Source organism: Protopterus annectens, chromosome 3.part0, assembly GCF_019279795.1.
Source record: "Protopterus annectens isolate FY-2018-M chromosome 3.part0, PAN1.0, whole genome shotgun sequence".
Taxonomy (NCBI): domain Eukaryota; kingdom Metazoa; phylum Chordata; order Ceratodontiformes; family Protopteridae; genus Protopterus; species Protopterus annectens.
Window position 1 is genome coordinate 905,065,992 of NC_056731.1, and position 25,971 is coordinate 905,091,962.

At 38.2% G+C, this 25,971-nt stretch overlaps 1 protein-coding gene across 1 annotated transcript in view; it reads right to left on the bottom strand.

Moving 5' to 3' along the window:
* SPIDR (scaffold protein involved in DNA repair) overlaps positions 1-25,971 on the bottom strand; it is a 1,727,376-nt gene that overhangs the window by 627,919 nt on the left and 1,073,486 nt on the right. Inside the window, exon 4 of the mRNA XM_044065230.1 lies at positions 25,838-25,925. Coding sequence (XP_043921165.1) covers positions 25,838-25,925 — 88 coding nt within the window. The remainder of the gene's footprint in view (positions 1-25,837; positions 25,926-25,971) is intronic.

A 25,971-nucleotide genomic window follows, 5' to 3' on the forward strand; every position in this document is an offset into this window, starting at 1 on the left:
CCCTACATAAGAGCAGTTCTGTCACTTAGTACTTTCCCATCTCTTTCACTTTGCCTATACTCTGATATTAGTCCCTGGAAGGGAAGGCAGTCTCTAGCCTGCAGTACAAACGTTTTCTTGGCCTCATTCCACTCTATTACCTTTCCCACTATAGTTATTTGCTCAAAATACTTTGGTTCCTTTGCCAGGTTTCTCCAGTAAATTCCAGACCTCTCTTGCCTATTTTCTGTACCCCTACTTGCAGTCATCCCCATTGGTAAAATTTCCTTTTTCCAATCCCGTGTTGAATTAGTATTAGAATACGTTCTGCAACTTTATGAATATAGTATTCTGTATGGTTGCTGTTATCCTCCTCAAGGATCTGCTTCCAAAAGTCCCACTCTCTCTCTCGCCTCTTATAGCTTGAACCCCCCATTTCATCATCATCCCTTGCCACTTTCAATTATAACCTTCTGCTTTCATGTAACTCTATAAAAATATCCCTTCAAATCAGGTAATTCAAAACCACCTTGTTCTACTGGAAGAATCAACTTATCCCACTTAATTATTGCCCTCTTCCTCTCCCAGATGAATTTGTTCAATTTGTTATTAATAACTGTACACATATTCTTCTCTGGTTGATAAAAGTATGCCTGACCTGTATATAAAGCCAAAGGGACTAAAGACAGTTTTACTGCTTTTATTTTACTATCCAGATCCATAAACAAGAGCTTACACTGTCTCAGTTTTTTTATCTGTTTTGTCTCTTCCTACATATCCACAGATGGCATATCAGACATATTTTTAATCTATACTCCTAAATACTTTATCTAATCATCATGTACCCATAAATATTAGTACTGCTGAACCGATTCGTGTGTGGGTACATACTTTATGTCTACAACCATTGCTTTATCTTCATTAATTTTATATTCTGAAAAGAGATAGAACTGTCTCAAAATGTTACACAAAACTGCAATATCTTTTTATGGCTTTATCAAGTACAAAATAATATCATCTGCAAATAAAGTCAACTTTTCTCGATTACCATACCAATTATATCCTTGAATTTATGAGCTCCTAATTTTTTCTGCTAATGGCTCTAAATATAAAGCAAGTAACAAAGGGGAAAGAGGACACCCCTGCCCTGTTCCTCTGTTCAAACACAACTTATTGGAGAGGAATCCTCCCACTTTAATTCTTGTCTCCAATCCTTTATATATCCTCCTAATTAACCTTATTATTGTAATACGGAATGCAAATGCTTCCACTGCCCTACTCATGAAATCCTAGCTTATTCTGTTGAATGCCATCTCTACATCAAGAGCCAACAACAGCAGTTGCATTTTCTTATATTCTACTTCCTTCTGGATTATGACTGTTCTGTTAAAGTTGCCCAATGTTTGCCATCCCTCCACAAAAACACACTAATCCATATTTATCAATTTTGGCAACACCTTTGCATTCTTTTAGCTAGTATAGACACAAACAGCTGATAATTCTGGTTTAAAATTGACATGGGTCTATATGAAGCTGGGTCTGATGAGTATTTACTCTCTTTGGGTAATATAACTACCACAGCTTTCTTCCAAGATGCTGGTGCTTCCCCCCTCTTTGGGTAATATAACTACCATAGCTTTCTTCCAAGATGCTGGTGCTTCCCCTCCTTTTAAAATACTATTAAACACAATCTTCCACGTTTTTATCATTTTATTCCGTCCTAACTTTCCTACTTACAGGAATACCATCTATTCCTGGAGACCTCCCTGTTGATTGATTATGCATCACCACTTTTATCTCGGACAGTGCAGTGGTGCAGCAGTTGTGTTGTCACCTCACAGCAAGAGGTTCTCCGGTATGATTCTCGGCTGCAGTGCCTTCTATGCAGAGTCTGCATGTTCTCCCTGTGTTCGTGTGGGTTTCCTCCAGGTGCTCCGGTTTCCTCCCGCATTATAAAGACATACACCTGGAATGTTTCTCCCTGATCCTCCGCTAAAAATTGGCTTTGTTTCAAGTTGGACTTTCCCTGTAAACAAATGTAAAATAAATACAAATCTCATCTCCTTCTATCTTAACAGTTAGTTCCTGAGCCTCATCTTCCTCTAACCTTGGCATAATTGTCATCCATAAATATTTCCATTTCTGCTTTTTCTTGGTTTCCACATTCTTCTGTATTATACTAATATCTTTAAAAGTTCTGAAATAGCTCCAATATTGCTATAGGATCTCTGGTTATTTTTTTCTGTCATAGGCTTCCTAAGTTTGGCAACAACCTTTTCTACTTTTCTTTGTCTAAGTCATGCTAAAAGTTTTTGCTGCTGCATATTATCCAAATGCTCCTTTATTTTCTCTTTAGCAGTCTGCAGTTACTCCTCTTCTTGTCTGTGAAATTCCCCTTTTTCTGCAATACTTCAACCTTTGTCAGCCCCTCTAAATAACTGACTTACTCATTCTTGAAAGTATACAGCATAAATATCCAAAGAAAATTACAATTATTAAATATGTTTCTTATGATTTAAATCTTCAGAGCATTGGACTTTTTGAAATTAATCATAGGCATAAAAGGGAAGTTATGTTTGGCCTTTTGCGTACTTCATGATGATGAGTTTCATACTTTAATGGATGCTGAGTTGCTAGAACCCAAATTTAATTACAGGTGATGAGATTACACATTTGCAATCTGTAACTGAATATTACTTTAAGATCAAAATATGTATCAGTCTATACAGTGTGCCCGTGGAACAAATTGCCTCTCCCTCTCTTGTATGTATGTATATATATATATATATATATATATATATATATATATATATATATATATATATATATATATATATACATGTGTGTGTGTGTGTGTGTATACACACATATATACTTATATTTATGACAAGCTGCTTCACTGCCTACTTGTAAAAGCCTGCTGGATAAATGGGTGTTACAGATGCAGATGGTGCACTCACTAACCCTGGAATCTGCATTTTAGATGGCCCCTTTGTCCATATGTAGTTTTACAAACTATCAAACTATAATACCTTGAAATCTGCTCTTTGAATGCAATGCAGTGGAGCAACTCATAAGTGTTTTTTTTTGCAGAGGAGAATTCCCTCTGCACCTCCCACACCCTTACATGCGTGCATACTAAATCCACAGTTACACAACACTGAGGAAGGTAGAAACACTCCAAAACAGTGCACAGCAGTCTTGTACAATCTCCTCTTTCACTCTAACACAAGCAAGCGAGTCATTTACTAGATCCTGAATCTCAGAGGCACACAAGAATGTCAATAATAAAAGACAAACTCACACCTACAATCTTGCAGGTAAGTACACCAAGGCAATTCAGCAAAAAAAAAAAAAAAAAAAAAAAAAAACTACTAAAAACAAAATACACCAAAAACAAATAAAATTACAAAAATTTAGAAATCTCAGTGCTTAATCTAAGTTATTTGAATGACGTACTTGAAAGCATGATAAAGAGATGCATGATGGGACTTGGGCAGGAAGCCAAGCAGCATGAGAAAGCTTTAGATACTAAGAGATCCTAATGTTTGCTGCATATAGTCCTGACAGTTAAAGGTGGATCATTTCTATCAGATTCTGAGTTATGTTCAACACAGAATAAAACACAGCTAAAACAAATGTCTTATTTGTTTAAAGAGGACAAGGAAGAAAAAGAATGAAATACAGCAATGTTCTTCACAGATACTACCACAAGGAGTAGCTGTGAAACAGTGTGAGTGACCCAGATAATTTGTTCTTCATCCTGGGAATGGAAGATTCCACAGGAGAAATCAAAGCCATATATTCAAGTTGGATATGCCTCACTGTAAATGAGTTGAATATAAAGACAGTGTTCATGATGTCTTACAAGAGGTACTCAGAAAAGTGTCCAGAGAAATATGCAAATAGGTATCCCAAGAATCACTTCCTCCTCAAGAATAAGACTGCATTCCATTCAGATCCAGAACATTGCAAGAGACTGTCTGACAACTTGTTATCTTAAGTAGCTCCTAGTCCAGTTGCATCAGAAATGTAGAACATAAAACTCCTTTTTAAGTATTAAGAATTTGAAAGACTGCATAAGTCAGCTGGATGCCAAAAAACAGTTTAAAAGACTACACTGTATTAAATGACAGAATAATTACACTTAAATACTTATTTTATTTTATCTTCATTTGTTAACTGGGGAAGAATACTGATGCATATGGACCTTTTTCAGGTTCAGCCTGGGAGTGCAAGAGAAAAATCAATAATACAATACAGAATTACAAAGTAACAATAAAGAAGTACAAAGTAAATTTTGTGACAAATTTAACACTAAGCTAGTAGTTGGTGATTGCAAAGCTGATTGCAAGATACAATGGATATTATTCAATATATTACCATGCACACAGTAACAATTGCTAATATGCATTATTAGCACTATGGATAATAATGGTTAAAAACGGTGGATAACAGAAAGGGAAAGAAGAGTGACAGGAGAAAGTAACAGCTAAATTGTGAGGAACAGCAAAAAATAGAGTAGAATATTGTGAAGAGGGTTAATGGTGAATGTTTTTTAAATTGTCAGTAGATGTGTTACTAGGAAAAATGTAAGGAATAGTTTGAAAAGTGGATTTTACATACTCAGGTTATGCCTTGTAACTGGAAACATTTGTAACAGGTTTGCTTGTACATGTATTTTTTAATTGGTTTCTTCATTTACTGAAAGGAAAATTTTCTTTTATGCAAGTTGGAGGTGTTTCCAAGGGCTAATTATCCCCTTTTATACAGCAGCTGCTCATAAGGAGACTGAGAAGTAGTGTTTGGTGGTGGGAGTCCTTCAGATAAGACATTAAACTAAGGCCCTATCTACCTGAGTTGGTGATAGCTCAAGCAGATGTAAAAGATCCCACAGCGCTTACTGAAAAGAGTTGAAAGATTTCCCCAATGCTCTAACCAAATTTCCTCTTGTAGTATAAACACCACCTGGGACCCGCGGTGGTGGTGCTGCGGTAGCGTTGTCACCTCACAGTAAGATGCTGTCCGGTTCGATTCTCAGTTAGAGTGTCTTCTGCATGGAGACATGCATGAATGGGTGTACCTTCGTTGAAGGGTGTGTGTCAGGCCTGGCAAGCCGGTACATAAAAATCAACTGCCAATCATTAGCGGACCGGAGTTTCCGCTGTGGCGACCCCTAACCGGTAAAAGCCAAAAGACACAAACAGTATAAACACCACCTGAAAAGTGGCTACTAGACTAGGGGCAGTAACCCAGTCAACAAAGGATAAATGAAAATAAAATAAATAAATAAATAACTAAATAAACTGGGGTCTAATTTTAATCCTACCCCAACTTTTTTAAAGCAAAGAAAGGGTACTCAATATTTAAATCAATTCAAAAAGATAAACAAACTTCTGTCTATAATGTTATAGCAGCTAAAATGTAAACGTATTCATTATTAAACTTGAACATGCCCTTCCTGTAACTGCACTTGGATTATGCAACAATATTAAATGCCTGAAAATTACTCTCAATAAAATATGTAAGCTTATCATGGTCTCCAACCCACATGAAGAGAACTGCACTAAAAATACTGAGTGGCTACTTGTGGACAAAACAGCTAAATTTTTCTAGGTCCATTATTATTTTTCTTTCTTTTTTTTAATCACATTTTGCAACCCAATGCCTATCAGTCATCAGCTCACTGTCAGCCAATCAGCCCATTCATTCCCCATCATGGTAGCAAGGGTCAAACTGGAGGCCATCATTAAGGCAGCCATCAGAGATAGTTCAGATTTTACTTGTTTTGCCTTACCTCCCTACAAACACTCAGTTGTGCCGAGGAAGGTGGGACATGCAATGGGCTGTTTGTGCTGAATGGTCCCTCACTTCCAGTGCAAGCAACCCTGTCCACCAACCTCAAGGTACAGGAGGTGGTTTCCCCAATCTTCAATAGAAAAATCTCACTATCATCACATGGTGTTCTAACATGAACAATCTCCCTCAGAAAGAAAGACAGGCAAGCGACACACACATCCTCACTTCTCTCATTTATAAGTAAGTACTAGGTTAGCATCCTTGCAGGTCATTTTAAGGCTAACCAATTTTGCTTTTGGTGCTCTTATTAACCCTTCCCATTTGTTCTGAAATTGGCCTTACTCATCCCATGGTCAATAATTTATATTATCCCCAATGAGAACAACTGGGATCACACCATGGATAATTTGAAGGAAAACATGCATGGGATAAAACTTTAGGAGCTGTCTCTGCCTTTAGTACCACAGGGGGCAGTCCCTGGATAAATTTTCTACCAGAGACTGAAACTGCACTTGAACATGAACAGGGATGAGCCTTGTTTATGCAGACTGGGAGTGTGTTCCAGAACAGGAATATCCTCTGTGAGCTATATCTGTCCCTCAAACCAGTATACTGATGTCACATTAGAGACTTGTATCCTTCGACCCCCCCCCCCATTTCTAATTTGACTTGCTTATGTGCAGTAAATCCATCAGTATTTGTTCGAAGGATGCCTTGAATGCCAAATAGAGGTGAACTCTTAGCAGTCTGTAGGATACTCTATACATTGGCAAGACTATGAGTCAGTCTGTGCAGAACATAATGTACAGGCCTTGTATCCTTTTAGGAAAGGTATCGCTGTGGGTGTTCCAGTTGTTGCATGAGTCTGGACAGATACATGCCAAAGGGGTTATTATATTCAATGTCTGATTTTAAGCTGTGCAATACAGAAGGACTTTCTTATGACAATAAACACATTAGTTAATAGTTAGGTCACTGTCCACATAATTCCTAAATCCCAAACAACTGGGTCAACTGTTAGGGGTGTATTGCCAATGTGGTAGTTCCCTGGGATAGATGACTTCCCAAAGAATACAATAATGCATTTTTTTGGCACTTACTTTCTGTCCATGACTTTGGTAGCAGTTATTTATTTGGGACAAATCTTCCTCCAGGATGGCTAAGTTATTTGCGGATTCAATGACTTCTAGCTTGCAGTCATCTGTAAACTTAGTCAGCTAAAGCCCATTAGTAGATGCCAAACAGGAGAGGTCCAAGCACAGAACCCTGGTGGATTGCAATAGTGACTGGTCTCTTTGTAGAGGTTAAGTTTCCCTTTTTTACTTCCTGCATTCTGTCAGCCAGATGAGTTAAGTCTCTCCTTCCTCCACCTGACTCTTCTAATGTTGGGGCCACTAACAGAATCCCAGTCACCTGAGTAGCAGTCAGGGCTTCATTCCTCTATGCCACCGAGCCAGACAATCCATGTCACTATTATGCACAAACTAATTTTTGCAGATCAGTGCCCACCCTTGGTACATAAATGTTGGCTTAGTTCTTTACAGTACTCCCACTTCCAACAAGACAGTATACGCAGGATCTCCCAAATTGAAGAACAGCCCTTCTTAAACACAGGACAAATTACTTGGAACAGCCTACTGACTATCCACTGGAATGCTACTGAGCTCAGACCATTCAAATTGAAATGGTTAGATCATCTAACTTCTCAACTCAAACACAGGTTAAAACTCAGGCATACAAACTAGGACTGTCCTAGTTGTTCTTTTTTCTAGTACACCCAAACAATTATAAAATAAAATAAATACATAAATGGCAGGGCAAGGAATGTAACTGAAGCCTACCTAACATTTCACCCAAAGCAAATGAAAAGCCTGCTAAAGACAGTGACAGGCTTATTCTTCATCCTAGGAAGTTCTAACCTTTCAGTGCACACAAAGCAGTTGTACTTGGTTGCCCTAGTGGAAATTAAACTTTTTAAAACCAAAATACAAATGAAATGGACATAGTAAAGTGTCATTATCTATCTCAACAAACTCCACTTGACTGGAGGTCTGACACTATACGCTTTTGTTAATGTCTGCAAGTTCTGTTCAAAGACCAGATATAAATGCAACTTGCAAAACCTATTTTTTGACATTCTGAAATTTAGGCAGGGCAGCAGGAAGGAGATAAATGTACATTTTGTTAGCCGAAGCAATAGGTAACTTCCTTATTTAACGGAAGTGTCAAAGTAGCAGGTAGAAAATAAAGTTTGCTTAAGGAATGAACAACTAATAAATATAAGATTTCATGAATATATAAGAAATATGGAGGATATTAAGTCATCCATGTGATGATGATGTAAGGTAATCTCTATCTGAAAATCACTTTTTATTTTTAGTGCACTCAACATCTTGAAAGAAGGAAGTGCAAGGCTGTCAACAAAGACAGTTCATATCAGAAAGTGTTTTCTGTAGCAAGTCAACATACAGTATATATAAGGATAAGTAAGAGATTTAAGGGAAATCACTCATCTGGTAAACATATCAAAGTCTGTGGTTCACTTATTTTAATTCCCATAAACATGCACAGATGTCTAACAGTATGGCAAACATTTATGTTTCTTTTTCTTTCAACTCTTTTTAGTACTGAGAACAATTCAAAATCTGGAGTAGGTGGAAAAGAGAAGGAGAAGAGGCCTCAGTCAGGCACTGGTTATTTACATCCATTATGTCATGGCTTTACTACACAAAGATTATATTGCACATTCACTAAACAAGAAGACAGATAAACATCTTGAAGCTTAACTGTGAACATGCATACAATTTGGTGGATGAGACAGAGATAAAAACAAGAAATGGTGACAGGGAACAAAAAGGGTAGAGCAAGAGAGAGTTAAGAGAGAGACAGGAACTAAATAAATATAGTAACAAAATAAGTTGCAGTTACATTATCTAAGTCTTTAGTTCTTATCTAGAAAGATGGAAACAAAGCCACACCTGCAATGGCTAGTCATAACTTGTATCAAATCTAACAAGCCTGCTAAGAACACCTCCTGTCCTTGAACAAGAAAGGTAGATGAAACTATTGCAGTAACCTATACTGGGTCACTACAAACCCAGATCAAATGGATATGTGCACATATTAAGTATAGCCTCTCCATTACTAAGATCCATATTTTCCATGAAGAGGGCAATGTTTGGCTTGCCATTATGAAGTAATCAGCAGAACCAAGTCTGGGATGAATGTAATAAAGTGGCTGAGTCCACCATCAAAAAACTCATCACTGCCAAGTTCTTCAGTAGTACAACTGGTTACTTGTAAATACCAGAGTCACATTTCTTCTTACCTAGCAAATTTACAAGCTGTTAAAAATGGGACACTGTCCCCCATCCTAGAAAACCAATTTGCAATTTAAGCAGCCTAACTACACATTGAGAGTCAGCCAAGAAGATAGCATTACCCTCATTAGACCTCATTTTAAAGAGTCTATGTTCATGCATTAAATAATTTCAGAGAATGTTAACAGTGAACGTTACAATCACAGAACACACTCATCTTTGAAAAATAATTTCTCGAATGGCCATAGGTGGCCAACAACCAGGAAGCACAATGATGTATAATGTAAGCTAAAGAAACCCTTTTATAAATATGCCCTATTCCCCACTCTAGTGCCATCTCAGATTTGGTATATGCATATATATATATATATATATATATATATATATATATATATATATATATATATATATATATAGTTTGGGGGGTGTGGGGAATGCAAGGTGTTTTTATTACTGTTCTTGATGTTGGCTACCTGTGGCCATTCCATGAATTATTTTTTGAAGATAAGCGTGTTCGGCGATTTTAAAGTTCACTGATAAGCTGTTCGCGGAAATTTTTATTCGATGTGTGAACACAGACCTCATTTTAAAACCTCCTTAGCAGAAAGAGTTCTCTAGACTATGCCCAGCTGTCTGGAATCAAAATCACACGCAGAAGTGAGGCAGCAAGGGAGACATTTCAATTATTTAGAAACAAACTATAACAACAACTATTTAAGGACACCGATTGATGTTGCTTCCATGACAATTACCAGTCCTTGTACCTCACATTTAGCCAAAACTTTCTTGTAAAGACAAGCTTTTAACAAATGACCACTGTCTGAATGCCTACCTTAATTGTACATACTGCAAATAACATACAAATGTACTGTAGTTTCATTTTATTTAGAGAGTCATGTAACTCATGGCAAAATTTTGTGACAGTCAATATGTGGCGGTAATGGAAAAAAAAAAAAAGTCTCTCTTTTTTTGGAGGGGTTTAATTCCCTGCCGGATAATGGAGGTTTTGCTTAACTACACACATACACACAGATACGGGTCCAGCCTTTCTGTTTTACCAGTCTCGTTACTGGCACCACAACCTTTACTTTAAAGGTCAGTTTCTGAAAATATGGCAATAAAGAGAGAAAGTAGGAATCCGGTGTTGGTCTGTTGACAGAAAATAAAATGGAAATAGAGTTGATAACATACATTTTATTAAACAAACAAAACAGCTCTTCACACTTTCTAATAAAATACACCTGTTTAGTCTGAAACCTTGAATAGCTGTTTTGTTAAAAAAACATGCTGATTTACAGCATAATAAAGTGGAACTCTCTTGTCACTATAAACTGGTCTGAATTTGTCAAAGTATCCATTAAGTATTACAAGGCTTTCAAATTATTACAATTTTAATCCTAAACTTGGCTCTACTCTTAAAGCATGTGAATTAGTCTTAAACTTTCTATTACAATTCACATTAGTAACAACTTCAACAATGCTAAGAGAGTCCATATTTCCTTCATAAGTTATTTTCAATATCTCAGTGGGACTATTATTGTTGTAGTGTACATAGTTAAATATTTGTACTTTGGTGTTTTTATTCTATTACCTCTTGTACATGTTTTTTCACTTCTTTATTTATACGGTTCTTGTTGTTAATCTGAAATACATTCAAATAAAAAGAATGTCCATCCCATAAAAGGTATTAAATCACCTCTATGTTTCAGTGTCATATGACAGTATACAAGTATAAAAATGAATCTGCTTTTTCAGTGGCTTACTTTTGAATGTTGTTCTTCTTTCAGCTTTTCCTGGTTAGGGGTCGCCACAGCAGAACTCCGGTCCGCTAATGATTGGCAGTAGATTTTTTTTACAGGAGCCGAGGTGCCAGCTCGACGCCCAACCATCAACGAAGGCACGCCCATTCTACGCATGTCTTTCGAATGCCACTCGACCGCGGGGAGGACATGCAGACTCCACACAGAAGGCACTAGTGGCTTAGAGTTGGAAGAAGATGAAATTAAATATCATTTACACTGCTAATTATGAATAACTATTCAAGCTTACTTTTGAATAGTTATTCATAATTAGCAATGGAAATGATATTTAATTTAACCTTCTTCCAACTTACTTTTGCAAAGTTATTCATAATTAGCAATGGAAATGATATTTAATTTCACCTTCTTCCAACTCTGTCTTGCTATCTGTAATACGTTCTTGATGCACACCTGATGGCGTGGATGCACGCTGGAATTATGGTTTATTACTCTGTCACTGACATGTTCCATTTAAATTACGCAGCTTTCACAGAAATGGACTGGTTCTGTGTGCTCATACAATTTACTTTATTCACAGCACAGTGTATCATCTCCTGCTGCAGATCAGTAAGCAACAACTTTTGATGCTGTTTTCACCAACATGACTATCCTTAGCGCCTCTCTAACGTTAGCTTTGCTATCTCGAAAATATTGTTTACAATCTCCTCAAAAAATACCAAATGACTATTTGTCAATGCAACTCATCTTTGGGTACTGAAACTAAATACTGTTCATGAACTTGTAACTTGAACAGCACGATACTTTCTGCAGGTACCTTTAACCTAACAAACATCAGAACAGCAAGTTTCACATTGCTGGAACAACTATTTAAAATAAGCGGATGTGGGCACTACTTGAAGGTCTCCTGTGGAGGAATAGAAAAGAAGTATAACCCATCTTAAAGCTGCCCACCAATGCCTAGAAAATTGTTTTAGGGTTATAATGTTTTGTACATATAGCATTAATTTCTCAGGGTCAAGAAGCACAAACTCTACTAGAATGCTTTTGTGGAGGTCTAACAGAACATTGCAAACTACATGCATTACCATATTAATGTGCAGACGTTTCCATTCTTGTACCAGGAATCCTATCATACAAACAGAGGTGGTGACATAAAATATGTTTTAGACTTGTTAATTGAAAATTCTTTTCAGAAAAGCACTTTAAAAAATCAGAAGCTTTTAAATACGGATGAGCTAAAGAGGAACAAAAAGACCCAATAGTTTAAAGAGAAGATTAACATCTCTGAACTTAGCTGGAGGAAAAACTGCTTGGCCAGTGAATAATGCACAGTCTGAAGACATCTGAAGTATACGAAATTTTCCAAGAAACTTCCACAATGTGGTTAGCAAAATGTATGCATTTATTTAATCCACTGTCTCTCAAATGCCAAGCTCTCAATAGGAAACCAAAGATAATGCTCCTGTGAATTACTATGTGGACATGTACAAATTTTATCTTATCTTACAGCTGGAAGAATGCTACAGATGCTCTGCATATGAATGGATACCTGGGTGTTGCCTTATAGATCCAAATTCTGTATCAATACCAAGATAGGTTTCAGTTGGATTTGCGATATCCTGTAAAGTGCTACTTGACATATCATGACCTTTTGCAACTACTGTCTCTTTTTTTATACTGGTGATATTTTAGTTTCTCCTGATACAGGATAAACACTTAGCTGAAAATGTGACATTTGATAACTAGCTGTAGAATTCCTGAAGAAACTAGTCAATGGAGACAGAAGAAAAATGTCAACACTCTCAACAAGATTTTATTGGAAGTACAGGATATCAATTCTATAGTAACACTGGTGAATATATGTTATTAAAAAAAACAGAAAAATGACTGTACAGCTTTTCCCTGGAAACAATCTTCAAGGGTAACTAAAACTTTAAAACGTTTTGAGTTTCCTACAAATACGATCAAAGCTATACTTTTGCTCAACACCCTAATTGTTTCCAAAGGCACTACAAGTTCCTGTCACATATGACTATTACTTTAACTTTTAATTCTGAGAAAAATGTTACATATTTCAAGCTACTACTCACTCCATCCACTGCATTATTTATTTTGGACCTCATTGTTACCATCCTAGCTCCCAGTATCCAACGTCCATTCTGGGTCTACTCTCCAACTCCTCCCACATATCAAAAAGCACTTGCTCACCTGGCATGGATATGCACACCCACTCTTTGCTTCTCTGTCTTTTGCTCGAGCTGCTGATCAAACTTGGGCTGGCTGAGTTGTAGTCTGAGCAAATATGCCACTAGGGTGTCTTTCTTCCACTGCATTACTAAGGAATTTTTGCATACTCTTCAGAGCAAGGAATTTTTAATTAAACTAACTGCAGATACAGTCATATGGCATAATATGAGTATTTAATGGCTCCCATGAACTGCAGCTATTTTTTTCTAACTTGCCTAAGGCTGTACAACACAGCACAGCATGCTAATTAGAGTACAAAGCTAAACTTGCCAGGCAATCTATGACTTTGGACTAATCAGATGCAGACCACATTTTCTACTCAAAAAAAGACCATACATATGTGTGTGTGTTAGATATAATATACATATATGTCCCTATATAAATAAAGAAGTATATATATATATATATATATATATATATATATATAAATAAAGTATATATATATATATATATATATATATATATATATATATATATATATATATATATACATATATAAATAAATAAATATATATATATATATATATATACATATATATATATACATATATATATTATATGACTGAAAGTGCATATGTGAGACTACTGAAAGGTCGACACATAATGCACGAAAATTCAAAAGAGTGAACAGCCACGTACGCAAATTTTTCCCTAGGGAAAAAACTTATGTGGCCGTTCGCTAAAAAACAAATAATTTAACATCATGTATAGGTGGGGGGGGGGCTTCACCCCCTAACTAAATATACCAACTCCAAGATCGCACTATATGGAAGGAAACGGCAACTTCGCTAAGTTGGACAACCATCTTCTTCCCCTATGACATATTCATCGAATTGCTTAAATGCGATTCGATGAATATGTGTCACTCAAGATGCATTCGCGTAATTCATCTTTCGTTGCAATAATATAGACCCATATACCCATATATATATATATGGTTCTAGGTCATAAGATCGACAGCCACTTTCACCGACAACAGAAACATCGACACCACATTATCGACAAACCATAAACACGACACCACACATGCCCGACAAACAAGTAATCGACGGTCCACAAACACGAAACCCCACACACTGCACACACCACAATAACAACAATCAACTAACAAAACACATCCCCTTATCCAAAAACCACACACAGAACACAAGCACACCAAAATCCTCACAAACCCACACTAAACCTCACACACACAACTATGTCCAACCCTAACCCAAACCCTTACCCTAAGGTCCGTCACTATCGCACACTCAGCTAACCCGCGCCCTAACTCACTTAACCCACCCTAATCCAAAAAATACCACTACCACACACTCCACATAACCGCACCTAACCCTAACTCCACTAAACCACGCCCTAACTAAAAAAATAACCACACCAGCACACTTACCTAAACAGCGCCCCTAACCCTAACTCACTTAACCCACCCCTATCCCCACAGACTGTCACTATCCACACTTACCTTAGCACCCCTAACGTCCGTCACCACCGCATACTCACACAGCCTTCTTTCCAACTCACTATCCCTGGCATGGGTTTTTTTTCATCCGTCGTCGGTCTTCCAGTGTCGATCATCTGGCGCCCGCTAATCCGTTGTCGGTTATATCATCTGTCGATCTTCTAACCTACACCCATATATATATATATATATATATATATATATATATATATATATATAAAAACTGTGTGTGTGTATGTAAATACACACACACACACACACACACACACACACACACACACACACACACACACACAATGACAGCATCATTTAAAGACACATTTAAATACTGTAAAGAAGGATAAAGTAGTCTGATAAACGCTGTTAAGCTTTTCTGAATAAAACTGAAGTGGCAACTGGCCACTTACATTTATTCTTATACCAGTTATGTGACTTTTTGATACCACATGTGGTAGTTTTAACTGCACATACTGTCCATATATTGCCTGTGTTGTGATTTCATCTAAGGAATCAGCTGATGGATTGTGAGAATGTAGTCGTTCTTCAGTCCTGCTTGCTTCTGCTGCACATTCACTACAATATGAACCACAGGAGCTGTGCAATCATGGGTTGGTGCTATTAATTACCACTCCAGTGCTTTGGACAGAAAACTGAAACTGTCAAGACTTCACAGAGGTTAAAGAGGTCAGTAATCAGTTGTTACTGCTCCAGTAACATTTACATAACTTGATGTAAAATATACACTTGAGTAAGAATAAAGAGTTTAACAGTTAATATTAATTACTGTGTGAAGAACTAATGGCAATGGAGGAAGACATGGTTGTAGAGGATGGTATACAAGCAGCGGATGGCTGTGTGGATGCAACAAGATGACCTAGACAGCAAAAAGAAGTTACACGGCATTAGAAAAAGATGTGGGAATCGCATTCAATTTTGCTGTTCATGAGGGGACTTCACATCTACCTTAGCCCTTTGTAATCTTTTTCATAACTTCACTAATTTGGTGTGTGTGTGTGTGTGTGTGTGTGTGTGTGTGTGTTTAAAATTCTGGATATGATTTTTGCAATTTATGATTAACTGCTTATGTTATTTTCAAATTAGCAAAGGAAAGATGTGGGTTCTTAGAGCTTCTGGTGGGTGTTGCTTTTATTTTCCTGATAACATGGTCATAATCTCCTTTCATACTTTTCCTACTTAATTTTAGTTCAGTTACCACAGGACTATTATCTGACATTATCCCACTCCATTTTATATGCTATTCTGCATCATCTTGTTTTTATGATAGTCATATAATATATGACCTATAAATCTGTCAATACTTTACTTCAAGTTCTTACACAGAAAACTAACAAAGAACATAAAGCTGAAAAAATCCAAGAGCACAACTCAGGTAATAAAGGATCAGTTAGTTACCTAAACTATGTAGAAGTCAGCAGAGGAGTGGGAGAAATATTCAATCACAGCCCGTCCAAGGAAGAGGAAAGCTGGCTAACCTGTCTCACTGGTGGTTTATAATAAAGCTCAAATAATGCAGTGGGGAGGCACTATGTCAGACACATGTAGTCGTTATAAAGTAATGCCTTCCAGTGTGGTTGGGACAATGCATGTATAGAAGCACACGTCAAACAAATCTAATACTATAATCCCCACTTCAGTGAAGCATGCAGCAGGACAGCTGCAAAGGAAACAGTTAGTAACCTAAGCAGATGACTGCCTACATGAAAATACCAGAGAAAGAGAAACAGATAATCAGCAGGTAATAGAGAAAAAACAGACTGAACTAATCAATCAGCCCCTGTGATATCTATTCATCTAAAAGGAATACAGAAGTGAGAGTCCATCGATCTTGCCTAGGATGGAGCCTCTCTGGGTGTAATAAGGAAATGAAATGTTCTGCATGGCAATATTCCAAACTCATCCCAGAAGTGATAATTATTAAATTTTAGACAAATTTCTTAATATGTCATAACAGCTGCCAAATACCTCTTGGAATACATCATAAAAGGACTAGAGGGGTGGTAAAAGAAGATTATGGTACTTCATCAGCCTTCCATTTCTTCCTGGGGACATTTTTCTTGCATTCACGGAAACATTGGCATTAGCAGAAGGGAGGAAATACACATCTTCAAGAATCAGCAAAGCCCGTATTTATCTATCAGAAATGTGGCAAGCACTTGTGTGAACTCTGCAAAAGTGAATATATCATAATGAAATCTACATTTATCACAACTATCATCACCATTACTTTGTGAATGAGCAACTTAATTCTTATACAAAAAAAAAGAAAAAAACATTTTGTATCCAGGACTGTTTGCAAGCTTCTGTCAAAGTCTTCTCTTCAATTTTTCCCTAAGAGCTACTAGTTCTCTCCCCTCCTACACTTTTACTAGCTTATTAATCTAGCACTTTACCAGACTTCTTGCAACAATTATTGCAGCACACAAAAGTGCTACCAGCACTAAACATTCTACAAGGAAACAGCTCCAGTACTTATTATAAATGCCCACTCATCCAGGCATGTCTAAAGGTCACTTCCCTGTGCTTTCTCCTATTAACCTGGTGAATTAGGGCATCCTGAGGCAATGTAGCAACTGCCTAATGTACACTGACAACCCTCTCCTCTTCCCTCCCAACACTCAGACTTGTGAGAGATGCATTTATATATCCAAATTGGAAGCCACACACTCTCCAGCCAAGACTGGAATAGCTGGTCAAGAGGAGAAGGTCTACACTTGGATCACACCACATGGAACACATAGCCCTCCAGAACACACACCAGCACTGCCTTTACATAAAATCACAAACCACACACTCACCTTCGCAGAGGCTCTCAAGAAAAATCTACCCAAAAAGCAGAGACCTCCAAGGCAGAAACGCACTCGACCACCACAACACAACACTAATCACGAGACACATAACTCTCCTAAACAGTGTGCCACTCAACCAACGCCTCTAAGGCAAAATAGCATGCCCAACACACTAGTCATAGGTGACTCGATAGTGAGGCACATTGATGTCCCACTCACTAGGCTGAATAAGGAGAAAGTAACAGTCAGCTGCCTGTCAGGCACTAGGATCCGTCACAACGCACACACTTGGGTCCCTCAACAACAGGTACAAATATGACTCTGTCATTGTACATGTGAGTGTAAATGACCTGGGATGCACCTCCCTGGACTACATGCAAAGGAACATGTAGGAGCTCTTGGATTATGTAGCCCAGGCGAGTATGACCCTAACCCTAAGCAGCATCCTACCATCACCCAGAATGATACCACAATACAAGCAGAAAGTGATTGATTTCAACAATTGGCTAAGTTTCTGGTGTCATTCTAAGGGGATCCAGTATCTGTCTGCCTGGGATGACATGACTGACAGACCTTGATTTTTTGCCAGAGATGGCCTGCATCTGTCACCCCTGGGCTTCCGGATACTGGTCAAGGCTCTTGCCACCCCTACAGTGACTTTTTAGGTGGTGTTCCAAAGACCAAATTACCACTGTAACAGCTACAAACAAATGCAATTTGAGGGTCATGTTGCTCAATGCTAGAAGTCTAAATCTCAAAATGCACTCGCTCAAAGCACTCTTTAAAATGGAGAATATCAACATTTGTGCCATAACAGAGGCCTGGTTCAAGCCAGCAGAAAGTACCCCTGCACTACAAGGCTATAACTCATTCCACACCTTTTGGCCCCAGAACTTGGACCAAAGCTCCAAAGGCGGCGATGTTTCCATATTCATAAAGGATGCGCATACCTCCAGACTGGTAGCCCAACATAACCCATCTGAGATACTTCAGTTTCAGCTAATATTGGGTAACATAGCGATTCAGGTCGTAGCCTGCTATAGGTCCCCAACCATGTCTCAAGACTCACGCTCTATGTTCCTAAGCACCCTGGAGAATATTAAGGTCCAACCTAACATTCTCATACTGGGTGACTTCAACTACCCCTCCATTAACTGGGAAAACTACTCATGTACCAATACACTTGCCCAACGTTTCCTGGAATTCATTAATTCCAATGCTCTGGACCAGCTCCTTCTTACCCCCACTAGAGGTAACAACATCCTTGACCTGGTCATTACTAACATGGGCGACCATTGCTCTACACCAGTAGTCAACTTCTCCCTGGTTAGATCCGACCACAAACTAATCACTTTGGAAATCCACATCACCCCCCCCTGCAAAAGTAACCACCATGAAAAACGTCTCCAAAGCTAACTTTGGGCTGTTAAAAACAGAGGTGGTTAACTTCACTGCACCCATGCAAATGGAGATCAGCTGCATGACGACTGAATCATACACCAATGCACTGTACGAACATGTACACAAATGCATGGATCTCGCCATACCCAATAGAACCAAGACGCTCTCCTCCAAAAAAAGGAAGCCAATGTGGTGGTCCCCTGACATAAACAAATTCTACAACAGAAGGAGGAAACTGATACAGAATAAGGTGAAGTCCCAAGACTGGAAAAATTCCCTTATCAGCTTCAACAAAATGTCGAGATCCCTCATCAAATCCTCTAAAGCTAGCTACGAAAACAGAATTGCAGCAGATAGTAAAGACAACCACAAAGCCTTCTATAGTTATGTAAAGAATCTCCACGGCAGTACCCAGATTTGCTCTGAGCTACTGCACAATGGTACCTCCTATACCGAGCCAACAGATATTGCCAATATACTGGCTGCCAGATTCAGTGCCAACTTTACCCCCCCCCCAAGGGACCAGTCACAATACCAGTAGATTGCCAGGCACCCAGTATTACTGCCGCACAGGTTAAAACAGCACTGTCTAAGGCCAAGAACACAGCTTCTATGGGTCCTGACAATATCCCTGGCTGTGTTCTACGTGAACTGGCACCTCACCTGTGTGTCCGGTTCATTCACAGCCTCACCTCAGGCTTTGTCCCTACCAAATGGCACACTGCTACAGTCATCCCTCTCCACAAAGGAGGAGCGACTACAGACCCTGGAAACTACCGCCCCATTAGCCTGATGACTCTGATATGCAAAGCTATAAAACGCATCATCATGGACCTAATAAATCAAGGCTATAGGGAATCTCCAAACTCTGGATCCCAAACAGTTTGGTTTTGTGAAGGGTAGATCATGCCTGCTCAACTTGGTCAACTTCTTTGAGTCAGTCACCAGAGCTGTGGATGAAGGCAAGTTGGTTCATACAGCCTACCTTGATCTGGCCAAGGCCTTTGATACCATTCCCCACTCAGAAATCATAGAAAAACTCACTAAGCGAGGCATCAACCCCTATATCACTAGGCGGGTTGCAAACTGGCTCACAGGTGGAACCCACAGTGTGAAAGTAGCTGACTCCAAGTCAGACTGGCGAACAGTGATGAGTGGAGTCCCACAGGGTTCGGTCCTGGGTCCTCTTCTGTTTGGTATCTACTTCTCTGAAGTCCAGGCCAACATGAAGGGACTCCGGCTGACAAAGTTCACAGGCGACTGCAATTTGGGAGCTATTATTAACTCCCCAAGTGATGCTGACATCCTACAGAAAGGCCTCACAGCGACTAATGACTGGTGTCAGAACCATGGCCTTAAGCTCAATGCCAAAAAATGTGCTGTCATCTCCTTTGGGAAAAACCCGGTTCCCATGAATTACCACATCAATGGATGTCCATTGAACACAGAAGGCATTATAAGAGATCTGGGAACACAGGTTGACAGCAACCTCTCTTTTGACCACCACATTGCCACTGTAGTGAGAAAGTCCTTCTGTGTGGCACATCTCTTTACTAAGGGTTTTGCATCCAGGATGAAAGAGGTCATTGTCTCCCTCTACTCTTCCCTCATTAGGCCAACCACTGAGTACAATGTCCCATTTGGCATGTACCTCACTACACACCTGCAACAACTGTAGGGGCCACAAAAGTATCTCACAAAGAGGATTCTAGGCCTTAAACATTTGCCCTATATGGACAGATTAAAAAAACTCCAACTATTCTCTGTCTTATATCGTCTGCTTAGAGGCGATCTCTGTTTGACTTACAAAGCCATGTCTGCCCAGCTCTGTTAGAAATGCTACAGCTGAAGAAATCCCAGTCTCTCCGCACCACACGTTCCAGAGACCTCAACCTCATTACCACAATCAACAGAACATGCTGGAGGGACAGGTTCATAACCCAGAGACTGCCCATGCTATGGAATAGACTTCTCATAAATGACAAGCAGAGCACCTCACTGGCCCTCTTCAACAGAAATCTTGATGAGTGGATGGGAAATAGAAAATTCACCCCAGGGATCACTCCAGTGGATTTACTTGACAGAGGCACTGGGAACTAAGGTTGGGTGGCACAATGCCAGGGTAATCCTATGGGATAGGCTTGTAAAGATTTCAGGGCCATAAGCCTAATACACACCTCTGAACCTATGAACCTATATCAAACCTACTTTATGCATTTAGAATGAAAAAAGCCATATACAACCAGTACACTAGATTTCTATAAATTTCTATGTATTCATTCATTTAAATATACTAATCTGAAAGAAACATCACATTTGAATAGGAAAAGTTGTACAGCTCCCTGAAGAAATACTATAAAACCTTTGTGTAATACCCTTAGTTTGACTTTGCAATGATAACACAAACACAGATATTACCTTCTTGACTTAACTGACATGCAATAAATGACATGCACAGAATGTTGTTATAAGCAAGAAAATGAGTGAAGAGAAGAGTGCAATGACAAAAAGTAAAGAAAGAAACAAGTCTTTCTGCAAGAGAGCTCCATCTTTCTCTCAACTTCCCAGTGTGAGAAAAGTCGCACTACTTCGGGAATATATACTTTGATTGACAACATTTGCAGTAGTGTGAGAATGAAGGTCCATACACAACCCCACTGCAAAACACATTTATTACATCTTCATTTAGCATTTATTTCACACACTATATTATGCATAGTGTTCACTATAACTGTTTCATTATTAAAAGGCTTGAAGTACATGCATATTTACTTTTAGATTCACTGTCCAAGGCTTCTCCTATAATTTACATTTCTGATAGGTGCTCCTTCCCCATCCTATGAATGCCTTCAGTAATGTCCTGGATAAGATCTCCAAGAAGACATCATTTTGAAAAGATATATTTGGGAAATTTTGTTTAATCTCTTCAAGTTGAGAGGTTAATCACAAACAGCCTACCATATGAAGGTAGACACTGCAAGGAGAAGCCCTGACTGCTGAATCTGTGGCATCAAGTATGCACTTAGCCATGTGAAAATCAGTTTTTAAGCCATGCGATGGAACTTTTCCAGTGCTCTGCACCCTGAGAAGTCAAGCAAGGGAAAGATCTGCTCCAAGTCTTGGTCCATCAATGTGGTCTGAAAGTGGGCCATATAAGAGACATAATTAAAAGATATTTACTTATTTTATTTTTATTTAAAATTTGTTAACTGAGAAGGTCCGACTTGGAACAAAGCTAATTTTCAGCAGAGGCCCGGGAAGAAACACTCCAGACGCATGTCTTTTTATCAATATCAAAGTCAAGATGGTCAAACAGTAAACACTCTTACAAAACCAAATCTGCGACTTTAGAACTCCCTGTCAGGTGATAGGACAACTAAATTCCAAGGCTTTTGAAACCTATGCTTACTAAATGAAATGATATAATAGTACATGTTATGAAGACTTTCCAAGAAATCTGCAATCCCTTTGAAGGCTAAGAAATACAGCCAATCTTTCTTGGGCAAAATATCCTGAACCTCAGTGCTTCCAGAACTGAAAGAACCCCAAAGGACCAGCTTTAAGGGAAATAAAGAATAACTTTCAACTATGGCCTGACCTAAAATAAGCACTAAGGCATTTCAGCAGAAAATGACTAGGATGAGAAAACTTACTCCACAGTGGACTTAATTGTCCTCAAATCTGTTTCAAAATAGAAGCCCTCTGGAGGGAGAGGTAAGAGGGAGAAAAGAAACCCACAAATTCTGTGAAAAAATATTTTGATAGAAATTTATTTTCAAGCACCTTAACTCTTCAGTAATCAAAGGAGCAAAAACAGGAAAAAAAAAACACAAATTCCCAGCTGGTGTCTGGACCTGTGCTTGTGAGAAGAGGGGGATACATGCACTGAAGCCATACTGTAATCTGCTAGAACAGCATCAGAACATGTGCTAGCTGTAAAGAAGACTTACCTACCCACTAAAAAGAGTGATCTCACTTGTGATTCTTTTAATCATCATGGCTCTTGTGATGTTTTCTAACTGTCCTGGACAGCAACCTATCACTACTAAAAATTTAAAGTTGGGGGTAAGGATATTGTGTCTTCTGTGAGGATGTGGTAAGCTATGTACCTCACTAGAAAATGTATATGCAGTTGTGTGTGCATTTATTTTGAGCATTTTCACATAGTTTGTTTTTCAAGAAAATCTTTTTTTCAGTTTTGTTGCTTTTCAACAACGTGCCTTCAATGATGCTGCATTATGAGACATGGTCTGTGATGATCTGACACAGAACCTGCAATTGCTGGGTGAGTCATAGCTGCAGACACCTTGTTAAAATTTTATGTTCACTTTTTCCTAAATACTAGGAAAAAAGTCAGGCACTTTACCACGGCTATCCACAAACTTAAATGACAAGTGTAAAAGTAAACACTTTAATCAAAGATAAGCGCTTTCACAATTCTAGATTGCTTCTTCAGATCAAACACCAGAGAACAAAAAAAAGAACATCTTAAATAGTACAGCCTATTAAGCAATTAAACAATTAGATCAATGGTGCAATCAACTCATTCAAAAAAACATTTGTTAACTCTGTGAATGGCATTCAAAGACGTCACTAATAAAAAACACAAATCACTGGTTAAAAAACACTGAAAAATATATAACAAACATATCATTATTTCTTCAAAGGTCTACTGTTCAATTTTGGTTTCAACGATACTATGTCATTTAAACCTGAGCCTCTATGTGCCCTTAATTTTAAAATCCATCTTGTTTCACTATGTTCAGTATTATTTATCAGGTCACCTAACCTCATTCCTTCAGTTACTGTTTCTAACACCTGAAACAAAAACCTGTGTGTATCCCCATCATATTTACTATGCTTTGCCAGTGCACTATATTCTACTCCCTTATTAGTGCAATACATATGGTCTCTTATTCTTTCCCGAAGGCATCTATTCGTCTTGCCTACGTAAAATTTACTACAGCATACACAATGGGTTAAATATGCTAAATTTTTTGTTACAATCAGCCGTAGCATTCTGTGTGCTGTAGTAAATTTTACGTAGGCTTGCTTACGTACTATTGCTTGATTTCCTTGGTTTTTGGCACAGTTTTATCATTCAGGAAGCTACTTTTCATTCCCCCCTCTTCCTAAATACTGTTCAAGAAAGTTTCTGAGGAAGGCCTGCCTCAAGTATATGCTGTAAAAATGGGACAACTCTATGAAAGGATCATCCCTTCACTATAAACAAAAAAATTCTAAGACACTGTCCAAAGTATATTCACTGCTGATCAGGGATCAAAGGAAAAACACAAATAAATTATGAATAAGTCAAGACATGGTCAGGAATGAAGGTAAAAAGTCTAGTAGATTTTGCTTTTTTTCTGCAAGGAGTACCTAAAGACAAATGTAGCTTTCAAAAACATTGCATCAGTTAAAACTGCTGTTTCACAGCACTTGGTTCTCTGATGTGCTTTCTATGCAAAGTCTTCTTTATGTCCTCCCTGTGCTGCATACATTTTTGCTAAGTGGTCTAGTTTTCTTCCACAACCCAAAAGTGTACTGCTAAGTGCCTCTGAACTAGTGTGTGTGTGTGTGTGTGTGTGCGTGTGCGTGTGTGTGTGTCTGTGTCTCCAGTAACAGACTGGCATTCTATACAGAACTGTTTCTCTGTCTTGCTCTGTACCTGGTGTTTTTCAGGACATAAACTGGCTTCCCCAGAACTCTGAACAGGATAAAGCAAGTATCAGAAAATGGATAACTAAATGTCAATGTCAGGATATTGATATGATTCAGGGAAGGAAGTGTCCCAGATTTCATAAAAGAAGAGACGAGGACTGTAATAAGGGCAAAATATCAAGAAACATTAACACAAGTACAACACAGAAGCCCAGATAAACCCTTAATGCAGATACAAAGGAAACATAACAATCCAGAGAAGACGAACTAGCATGCAAAGCTGAAATTTATGTAATATTAGTTCCTTTGCTGGCTCAATGAGAGAAGTAAGGCGCATAGAAAAAGCAGCTATTAAGTCTGTAGGTACAAGTAACCACTTCAATTAGGCTAGATGCAAGGCAGCCATCACCAAAAGAGTAGATTACTTTAAGCTGCGTACAATAAAATTAACTAGGATTGCTGCAGTTCAACAAGCTCCAACAGGGAAAGGTTGGCAATGTACTTAAGACAGGAACAAGGTAATTTATTCTGCAGTGCAGTCAAAAGTTGGTGACTATGTTACTAGACTTTAACTACGGAACTTTATTTCCTAAGTTTCCTCTACGAATGAGCCATTGACTTGGATGAAATAGCTAGATTTACAAAACAAAATTTTTTACAAACTTACTAACTTCTGGCTAAAGCAATTTACACACTGGTTACAATGCAGCTGTTTCATACAATGACAATGATGAATAACAGCCAGCTGCCATTTTCACAGGCAAGTAGCATTTCTACAATGTGCTTTCAGATTAGGAGGTATAAAATGTGTTGGCAAGGATCCACCTAAAACTCAAGTATATGTGACAACATGTTTGTGCCCTGCAGTTGTGCACAATAACCATTCACAGTCTTCTAGCAGTAGCTTTGCTTCTGTCAGACTCTAGTACCTTTATAGAAGAATAATAAGAAGGAATTCAGGACAAACATTGTTTTTGCAAAAGCAAAGTGATACCTACAAACTGCAACAAGGTAAAGCCGCACTTTTTCAATAAACATTAATAAAACTTGAACAGTATCGTTGGTTTGCTTTACTGTATGTTTCACAAAACTCTATAAAAAGTGAAATGGGGTTCAGCCTGACCACAATAAAGTTAAAATATCTGGTCTGATTACTTATCATCAGAGTATGTCAGCCACAGCAATACATAAATTCAAGGTAAAAATACTGCAGAACAAAGTGGCGTTATGATCAAGTAAAATAAAATGTCATCATGATGCATAACAAGGAACATTTAACATCACCGAAGTAAACGTGTACGATTTATCAGTATCAGTATAACGATTTATTTTTTTTTCTAAATAAAAAAAAATTCTACAGTACATCATCAGCTACTACACAAGAAACAAAAGAAATGCACCAACCTCTTGACTATCTTGACTTTGACCATGAACTTTCAGGGGAATCAAAGGAGGCCACAGACTGTCAATCAAACTGAAGAGACCTGGTGACCTTAAAAGCAAATTGTAAATGATTAACACAAGAGTAAATACGTCTG